The sequence below is a fragment of the Coffea eugenioides genome, chromosome 5 (assembly GCF_003713205.1).
Source record: "Coffea eugenioides isolate CCC68of chromosome 5, Ceug_1.0, whole genome shotgun sequence".
Classification (NCBI taxonomy): Eukaryota; Viridiplantae; Streptophyta; class Magnoliopsida; order Gentianales; family Rubiaceae; genus Coffea; species Coffea eugenioides.
The window spans coordinates 12,798,067-12,808,542 of NC_040039.1; the positions used below are offsets into that span (position 1 = coordinate 12,798,067).

The 10,476-nt window shown below is 35.2% G+C and overlaps 1 protein-coding gene across 4 annotated transcripts; it reads left to right on the forward strand.

Moving 5' to 3' along the window:
- Positions 1-4,177: 4,177 nt before the first annotated feature.
- Positions 4,178-10,142, forward strand: LOC113770830. Of its 4 annotated transcripts, none has more exons than XM_027315422.1 (11): positions 4,178-4,414; positions 5,931-6,106; positions 6,213-6,340; positions 6,432-6,540; positions 6,668-6,707; positions 7,485-7,574; positions 7,662-7,761; positions 7,870-8,009; positions 8,455-8,557; positions 8,992-9,671; positions 9,750-10,142. In XM_027315422.1, the coding sequence occupies exons 2-11, from the start codon at positions 5,971-5,973 to the stop codon at positions 10,030-10,032; spliced, it is 1,809 nt and encodes a 602-aa protein (XP_027171223.1). In that variant the 5' UTR covers positions 4,178-4,414; positions 5,931-5,970; the 3' UTR covers positions 10,033-10,142. The 4 variants fall into 4 exon arrangements, with proteins under 4 accessions (XP_027171223.1, XP_027171225.1, XP_027171224.1 ...); XM_027315424.1 differs by having other exon boundaries at positions 8,995-9,671; XM_027315423.1 differs by having other exon boundaries at positions 4,178-4,408.
- Positions 10,143-10,476: the final 334 nt, after the last annotated feature.

The following is a 10,476-nucleotide window of genomic DNA, read 5'->3' on the forward strand; positions in this document are numbered from 1 at the left end:
AAAAATAAGCAGCGGTAGCAGTAGCAGCAATTTTGACCAAAAAAAAAGCAGCAAATGACGGTAGCTTAATAACACCGGCTTGAAGAAAACAAATTTTGCTCTTGCTTTGATTATGGGAAAAAATATGCCTTGGTCTTGTGTATTTATAGAAGATACGCCATCCTACATTCAAGGAGAATTTAAGCTGAAGAATGTTCCAAGTTGAATTGAAATCGATTTCTTTTCCCACGGTGATTTAATTAACAAGCCTTGAGAGATTGGTTTGCTCGGATAAAGGGATATAGTTTCTTTTGCAATTGAAAGTTGAGATCTTATTGATATGAGTTATCTTCGGAATATCTCCTAAGTTCCCAGGGATTGAGTTTTCCCAAAGGAAAAGAATTCTTGTGCACATGATGTCATGAATTCCCGAAAGCAAAGGGAGAGCTATAGTCAAGGCGGTGGACATGAAGCTATCGCATGGAATGATTTGGTCTCGAAAATTGAGACCACTAACTTCACCAGATTATGCATACATTTGGTAGTTACGATGGTGATGAATTTGGAAGTATTTTGCAAGGCCATCCCATAGTTTTAGAAAAAGCTACAGCCATGAGATTTTGTGAAGCTTCAAGTTCATTCCTCGGTTCTATTTGAAAATTAATGTTTAATCTTGATCACATGGTATTCGAAATGAATTCAAGGAAGTCGAAACTTGTCAGTTCAAATCATATTTCAACCTTGGTGTTCACAAACAAGTTTCGAGGGGCATTTGTAGACAATAGAATTTTAATTAATTCTAAAAAAAATTATCATTGGCCTATAAATTATTTCTATGACTTAGTTTATTGAATTGGATATTGTCACATGTTATGCACACTTGGAAACTTGGTTATTCAACAGCCAGTGATGTCTCTTCACATGTCAAGTTGAGGAGTCCTAACTAATTAAAATTGCTGAGATGTTTCTGTCAATCAAATTATGCCATATTACATGTCTTTATGGTTTGGCAAAATTATAGATAAATATCTAAATAATTATTGCTTTATTAAAGAGATAATATTTAGAGTTATTTAATCTATATATATGTCTTATGTACAGCACTGATTCGTCCAATTAAATTGTGCTACGTCATATGTCCCTACAAGCCTAGCCAATCAAGGAAATATTCATTAATATTATCTCTTTGTCAATAAATATAAAATGAAGAAATAATATTTATAGTGATACAGTCGTGATATGACGGCATGTTTTGCAAAATAAGTAAAGTGGTATACATGCCTTCAGATTCTACTATAATCTACAACTATAAATAGGGGGTCTCTCGATCAAAGTTCACATATTACATATCTCATACTCTCATATCTTCTTGAAGTTTCAAAGCTGTGAAGGCTTTGCATCTTTAGGTTCTTCAAGTCTTCCTCCTATCAAGACTTGAATCTTCAAGTGGTCAAGTTCATCAAGTTCTTCAAATCTTTTATATTAAGATTTGAAGGAATCAACAATCGATCCAAGAATAAGTTGCGAAGCTCTTCGATTAATGTTTAAGGAGAATAATCGAAAGAAACTCTCTACAAATTAGGGAAAATTTCGGAGACTATAACTCACATATTTTCTTACAATTCATATTTGTCGAATATTTTCTTGTCTTATAATTTTCTTGCAGACTTGAATTATATCAGTCAACTATATTTGAAAAGTCCACCGCTTATTTTATACCTAGTCCTCTTTTTCTTTCATGTTTCTTTGGTATCATGTTTCTTTGTACCATTCACTTTTTTATTTTCATTTTTGTTGGGGCCAGTATATCTGGAGAGTTTCCAATAAATATCTCTAATTATCGGGTTGTTTTATAATGACCACTGGAATTGTTCTGACTGAGCAAGGCACAACCAATGGCCAATCTATTGTGTAAGAATATTGAAAAATTTCTTGCCACTCTTATTTTTAAACTTGGGCACAATTGTATTTAAATCCTTATTCTAAATTAGAAATAAATTACCCATTTGAAAAGGTTCAAAATTCTCATCAGACTAAATAATCATTCATCTAAATCCAATAGCACAACTAATACCCAACCAATTGTGTAGAAAAAATACTTCAGAACATCTAAATTGTAAGTAAGTAATGACAGTTCATATGCAGATGTATATAATGTAATAAGGTGATTAGCACAGCTCATGCCCCACCCATTAAAATTGAAGAAATATTGATCCTAACAATATTAGAAATGAACATTATTTTTTATTTTTTATTAATTGAAATACTGACCTAAATACTTTCTTTTTAAGTTTAAAAATTTTTTAAACAGCATATTTAGGCTAGAGGATTAAAGTTTTAGCCAAAAAGAAATCCGATATTAGAGATTCTTGTAGAAAATTTTATTAAGTTCAATGATTTCGAGTGATTTTGTGGTATAACTGAAAAATTTTAATGGATTGCTTGCATCATTGGTCTTTATTAGGTTGTAAAATAGCATGCCTTAGAGATTATTCATACGTTTACTGGCAAGATGTGGAAAAAATTAAGTGCGTAAATTATTGCTTTCTAGCAGTAGCATCTCTCTAATGAAAATCAAAACATCCTATACTATGTAGTCTATGTTGCATTTGTAAATGTTCAAAAGATCCTATACTATGTTGCATTTATACATGTTTAATCAATAAGAGTAAGAATAAAAGAAGCAAAGGTAGAACCTTACTTCTTAAATGAAATTATATAATATCCATTCCATTTAACCAAAAGTTCCTCATTTTCCTCCTTTCATGTAGGATTATCATGTGGGTAAGCAAATTCTGAGCAAGAAATAAAAAAAAAAAAGAATTGATTTGACATTGAATAAAGGAGAAGACACCATCTGCCAGAGTAGTTAAACTCCAGCTTCTTCCTTTCGTCTGATGAGAGGAAAGAGAAATAGACGGGAAAGAAATAGGAATGAAGCAAGAAAATGGTAGGCTAAAAGTCAAAAGAAGCGAAAAGTGATAAGACAGAGGAAGAAGGGAAAGACGTGAAAGAACGGGAGGAAAGGTGCAGGTGAAAAACCAAAATTAAGCCTAAATAGTGAGCTACTACTATTTTGAAAGCCTGTTATCTCTGGAAGGGCAAACACTTAATTTTAAGTAAAAAGACAAAAATATCCTAGAATAGTTGTACACTGTTTAAACTTTTTTTTTTGTCAGCAACGATATATTTGTATAACTTATTCTATTCTAATCTAGGGGGGATGGGGAGCCTAAGGAGGCTGTGGTAGGGGGTTAGTGGGTATACAGACCCAACTAAACCACAACTAAACCAAGGGAGTGTTCTGACACAATTCTTAGATTTTTTTCGCTGCAAGTGAGATTTGAACCCTCACCTACAATCCAAGGAGGGATTTAAACCCCTCCCTGGTGGCCATTGAGCCATTGGCCCAGTGATTTGTACACTGCTTAGACCAAGGTACACTTTATGAGATTATTTTTGAAAAAAACCAAAACTCACTGCTTCTCTCTCATGCAACAGGATCAACGTGGGAAAAGAAGCCTTTTTATATATATATATATATGTAAGATAAGATAAGAAATTTGCAAAAGTGCTTCCCTATGATATCAAAAGTTTTTTTTTTTAACCCACGTGAATTGCATTCTTATTGTTTGGTCCGACAAGCAATTGGCCTTGCCCAATCAGATCACAGCACATCTTTAGGCTGTGCCTCCCTCTACCCGGCCCCACCAAGCACTATTGGCCTTCTTTAGTCGGCATTTTGATTCTCACGGATTCTTTGCAAAAAGCAAACGGACGGAATGACTCCTCCTTTATCGTTGGAATGACTCCTCCTTATCCCTTGCCACGTAGCTGTCTAGCACTTGAGTACACACCCTCACACTCTCGAACTTCACACACCAACACACAAAAACTTGCATGCTAGGGCTACTACCTGGAACCAACGTTCATCAGCCTAATTTTCAAAGAAAACCAAGAATAGTGAGGCCTTGGGATCAGCATCATTTGTGATCCGAGACGTCCTTTTTCATTCATCAATCCATCAGCTTTATCAAATCATCCAGAAAAGTCTTTAGGTTTTCAATTCATCAGTCAGCTTTGCTTATAAAGAAAATCTCAAGAACCAAAAATTATCATCTTCAGTCTTTCACCAAGAAACCAGAAAACCCATGGTCCCCTCAATTTTGTGATGATCTTCAACAAGTCATTCTTTTTTAAAGGAAAAAAGAAAAGAAAAATAGACCCTAAAAGGCTTGCCAAACTTTAGTTTCTAGATCCCAAATTCCATTTAAAAAAAAAACATAAAAAAGAAAAATCAGAATATAGAAATAAAAATCAGGAAAAGACGAGCACAGTTCATTGGCGAGTAGGGGAGCAAGAAGTTACCAACTTTGCCGCCGGAACCGATACCACCTCTCCCGTCGCAAATCTTCACCGGAACAACACTGTAAAGGTGTGTCACTCTTCTATTCTGATATTTGTGTGAACTACATGCCTCTTGCTTGTCTTCTCGCTTAAGCTAGCATCCTTTCATTTTTCTATTCTATTGTTTTATGATTATGAATGACTGAAATTTGTTGTGTTTCTGAAAAATTTCTGGCCAGATTGCTATAAATTTGCATAAAAAGCTTGATTTTTGTTTGTAAACATGCCCAAAAGGAAAATATGAGCCAAAATAGGAAAAAGAATCCGCTGAGTCTTTGTGGTTGCAAGATAGATGATTCTGGTCAATCCAATGCTGGCCGGACCTCCTGAGGGAGGCTGGAAAACCAAGAGGGCCGAGAGAGAAGCTAGAGATATTGGAATTGATTTTTCGTTTTTTCGATTTGCTACTTTTCTGCATTTTGGTGAGAATTTCAGTGTGCATTGTGCGTTTGCGTGGGGGGCGGAGAGAGACAAGGCAGTGGTCCGACGCCGCCGCTGTCCAATGAGGTTCATTGGAAATGAAAGCAACGCAGCAGTAGCGCCTGGAACTCAAATTTTAAGTAACCCAGTTTTGTCTTGCTTCGTGATTTTACCTTAAATTTTATGACCTTGTAATTTGACTTCATAACTTATTCAGAACCTTTCAATTAAGTCCTAGACTAGATTAGTCTAGTTAGCTTTTTTTTTTTTTTTTTTTTTAATTTGTCAAGTCGTAATTAGTTATATTTTCTTTTATTTCTTAGAAGTGACGTAACCCATATGGGGCATAGGTGCATTTAATTTTTTCTTTTTCTTTCTTTTCTTCTTTTTTTTCCATAATTAATTTTTATTTTTGTAGTACGTGATTGAGTGTGCGAGAGCGCGCTATTCCTTGGCTTTTCCAACAAAAGCCTTGGAACTAATCTTTTGCTTTATTTCCCTTTTATGTGTCATGCATGTTTTTATTTGTTTCATTATTAATTAAATGCGTGTTATGTGTCTAGCATAGATTAACTCACATTGGCCTTAAAATTAAAAGAATATAATTAAACTCGCAACTGGATTTGTTAGGTATAGGGAGGTGCTTGAGGGTAAAGTCTCGACCTTATCTCCTCACAAATGTAGCTCCCGAATTCATTTCTTTAATTTCGAAAGATCTAGAGTTGTCTAATTAAAGGGTTTTAATTTGCTTTTCAAAAATAAAAAATTTCTCTTTTTAGGTGACTTGGATACCTAAACTCAATAAAAAAGGACGACTCTAGAATTTTGCAAAGGCATTTTTCTAAACTCTAGTGGGCCTAAATCTGTCGCCTTTGTGCAGTTTTATTTTAGGTCCCTTTTCTTTTTTGATTTTTCTTGTCTTAATTTCAGAAAAATAAAAATAATTTTAATTTATCCTTTTAAGAAAAAGGGGTGTGACAATCATCATTTCTGCTTTTATGGGGGAAAAAGTAGAACAAAAGCACATTGTAGTTCAACATTATGGGGCAAATAGAGTCGTATGCTGTAGTGTTCAAGTGAATTGTTAATAATTCTTCTTAGCTGTACTCGTCTTGCCTCTTAAGGATTGGGAAGAAAATCACCTTTTAATTGGTGAAGCACAAAATGGAGGACAGTTGCATCTCACTTTACCGGGATAAGCTGGATAAGACACTTTCTTGTCATGATCTTACTGATGTGGAGACACTAGGGAGACTTGTTAAGGATCAGATTTTACGTTCATCAGAAGTGGAGAATGAAGGTTGGGATTAGAAACTTCTCTTTCAACATTTACGTTCCAATAGTTTAGCTCACTTTAAAGTTTCTGCAACTAAATGGTACTAAATATTGAGATTTATGCTTTGTAGATTTTATCAACAATATTGCAGAAACGAGAACCAAAGAAGTCTCACATTTTCTTGGAATGTTAAGCAGTGCCTCTGTGGATGATGTTGAGAGGTCAAAGTACAGTGAGGCCTCACATCGTGGTTGGAAAGTATACCTTTACTCATAATGCTTGCACTTTTCAATCTGGTGATAAGAAGTGTGATAATGATATGATTATTATCATACTGTTATTTTGTCAGGTGAAACAGGATACTGAAGAATTTCGCGTTATGTATAGAGAAGGACCAGAAGGCACACCATTTCATACCCTACTTGTTGAAGGCTATGTGGATGGGCCATTAGATGTTTGTAAGCTATATTTATTTGCTGATCTGATCTCCCTCTTCTTCCATGTTAAATGCACATGAGGTTGAGTGCCACCTTCTATGTTGATTGTCTTTGAGAACTTTCAAATGGTCTTTTTGTTCTCTTGCAGGTCTATGCATCGCGTGGGTGGCAGGCTTGTATCCAAAATGGTAAATGTTTCTTCCAGAAAAATATGTTTCTGCTCAATATCTTAATGACACGTGATCATACTTAATTTAATTTAGGGTGTATTACCTTTTGAATTTTGTAACATGTTCTGAACAAATTATCTCAACTGGGAAACAGAATTTGGTAGAGATACATCTGCTTTTGCTACCACGAACTATTAAAGGAGCACCATCTGATATGTTTGAGCTGTAGCTTGGTGGTTACATTTACAACAATAATGTTGATCCCATTAAGCACTTTGGTATTGCTTTCCAAATGGAGGTAACATGATACTATGCAAGGGGAGGCTTCTTTCTTGCTGTACTCTAAGTTAGTGACATTTGGGGAGACAACCAGACAACTTGGGTGAATCAAATACTGTTCATCCTTTTGGCTCTTGAAATGTTTTTGAAGTAATTTGTTAATATTGCCTAAAGTGATGAGCTTTAACATTTCTTCCCTAATTATTTCCCTGCAGTAGGGGTGGAAAAACAAAAATGGTTAAGAGGAAAAGAAAAAGATACATTCGAGTACAATTAGATCTACTGATCCAGTTATGCTATAAATCCCTGATCAACCTGATAGCTTCATCAGAAATTTTTACATTTCGTATTGGATGTATTGGAAACTTGTGTACCTTGGGTGTGTAAATAACTTTTTCTTGATTTTGACATACAGTTGTGGCGATGTGGTTCAAACAACTCAAAACCTGTCTGCTTTCTAGCACTCCAATTTAAATGCTTGTAATAACATCATTCTTTTGTGATTTTTTTAACCAGGTGGCCACAGATTACTGTTCCAAGTTTCAAGCTCATCTCGTCTCAGTGTCTGCAGAAGGTCAGAATTGGTGAACAGATATGTTTAGTCAGGTTTGTTCTTTCAAAAACCAAATGTTTTCAGTTACTCTATACAAGTTATACCTTGCCTACTGAGGTGCTCGATTACTTGGAAGGAAGAATGAAGTTTTCATGGCCATTGTCAACAAGGGAGGCTATAATCCATTATTTTGAGTTTGAATACTTACGAGACGATCTGGTTGTGGTGCTTTTGAACTCGGTAGGATTTTAAAGATAAATAATCTTGTCTAATTTTTTTTTCTCCTTTGCTTCTCTGGGGTCCTTATTCTTGAATTGTATCTGAAGCTGAACATTTATGTCTATTCAGATATCTGACTTGGAAAGCATTGATATAAGTTCTCATGGTTTCACTCGAGATGGGATACCTGATGCACAAGATGTAATCCGGATTGATGTGGTGGGGGGTTTTGCTTTACAGAAAGTGTCTGCAAATAGATCTTACCTGCGGTGAGCAGTTTTCGTTAAATATCATGTACCTTTATTATAGAATGATAGGTAAAACTTTGGTAGTCTCAAGTGCTACATGAACTTTAGATCATTTTATGCCATGACCTGCAAGATCAATGACTTACCAATTAAATAATTGGAGACAATGATAGAATGAATTCAGAAATATATACTAGATTTGACATGAGTATTTAATTTACGCAACGATGACTCTATCTATCAAGGCATGTAAAACCAACATGGTAACTGCATTTTGAGCACTTTGTACGAGATTTTACTTCAAGTCTGTTAAACATGTGGGAAATGAATTTTGCTTATGAGCAGATCACGTGTCTTGAACTTATGAAAGACTTCTATTTCTGTGGATTTTGAGTTTAATATTCATATTTAACTTTGTTTTTCTGTTTCTGGCTTATAATTCTTTCCTTTAATTCAAATATTCTAGGAAAATTGCAAACATGGATGTTAAATTGGATTTCGTTCCTCCAGCACTCATTAATTTTGTTTCAAGGCAGATCTTAGGAAGTGGTTTCATGCTCTATAAAAAGGTCAGTAATGCTTTTCTGGAGATTTTTTTTCTTATAACAATTAAGTCTCTACTTGTATTCCTATTGGTGATAAAGGCATTTCAAATTTTTCATGAATATTCATCTAGTAGTGGCTTGAATAGGGTCTGTTATTTTGATCAGAAGGTCCATTTAGTTCCTCTCTTAAATTCTTACTAATGTTACTATTAGGATCTTGAAACTATGTGCATCTACACAGAAATAAAATAAAAATTACCGTAAGTGTGGTGCTATGAGTGCATCTACTGCCAAATAGGTTCACGGGTTGAAGTGATGGTAAAGAGATGATGTTGTTTAATGTCTTCTTATCCCACAAGCAAATCCGTTGTCTGGTTGAACTTATAGTTATTGGGTATGGATCTTTTGGTGCTTAGCATCTGCTTTTCTCAGATATATAATCCTTGGAACTCTTGCAGAAGGTTGCTTCAGTTGCAAAAGATGATGAAGGTTTTGCCAAGGCTTTGAAAGATCCACTGTATGCTCATGTTGGCCAATCCTTTTACTCAAATGGTTTATCTACCAAGACTCCTCAACCAGCTGAAATGAATAATGATACATCCTGCCTGCTTAAAGAACAATTAGAAGAGAGAGAAAATGTCAGCAGTAGTCAAGGGATGGTTCATAATCACGACTCTGCAGTTAATTCCCAAGCTGGGGATTCGTTTGTTCAAGATAAAAAATTATATGGTGAGATTGAGGAGATCAAGGAAAATGATAGTGAGGGAAGTCAATGTTTGGCTGAATTAGATAACAATAGTTCTATTAATTTTCCCACAAATCAAATTCATTCTGGATTTTCCACTGACAATAAGAAAGTAGTTATTCATCCAGAGGTTGAACAAGCTTTGAGAATATTGGATGATGTAATCTCCGTTTTCCAAGAATGCAGACCAAATCATGAAACCAGGATTTTGCCTGGCAGCCCTAAAGAAGAATTACAATATTTGGAAAATAACAAGTCCAGAGAGGCAGGATACTCGGAGGCCAATCGAATCTGCAAAAATACCGAGGTACGTGGTCAGCCAACAGAAAAGGAAGATCCAGAAGCGATTGGTTCATATGAACCCAGGAATAGCTCTAGTAGCCATCGTATCAGGTATTCTTTTCATAACGATAATATGTCTCTCTACATTTGTTTGATTACGTTATCCCTATTAATTCAACCCATTATCAGACATACAGGATCCAGTACGTATTGCAGGAATGCCAACCATAATAAAATAGCTCCAGCATCGCAGGATTTTTCTGGCCCTTGTGAGATTGACCATGCTGTTTCACTTTCATCTCAAAATCAGAGAACGGAATTAACTCTTACAGAGAAGGCAACAAATGATGAGAATGTATTCAGTCCTGATGCCAATGGTGTTGGCGGAGATGAGGCGAGAAGAAGTAAGAACAGGAAAATTCGGTTCTGCTGCTTCAGCTCTCTTTCTTGGCAGTATCAGCTTGAAAACTAAGTAGAGCTGTCCGATGCTGTAATCTGTGTACCATTTATCATTAAATTAACAAAGCACTTAGCATAATTTTTTGTAATTACCAGATAATAATAACAGTGTAGTATCAGTAATTATGAGTTTGCTGCAGAGGTTGAAAAAATATAGGAAATGTACCACAAGTAGGCTACTCGTACGGTTGCTTTTTTTGAACGGCAGCCAACTGTGTTTACTGTTTTTATCCAGATGACAAATTTTAACACTTTTCTAAGGCTAAATCCATTCCAACTGTGGAAAATACACGAAGTTTCTACGTGCATATGAGATTCCAATATTCAATCTACTGCGATAAAACCTCAAAACTGGCAACAATATCACCATTTGAATTGCTATGATTTTTTGAAGCCGTCAAATTAACTAGTCTGTCCCATGAATTTGTGTATTTAATATTTTCTTGCTTTGTTCACC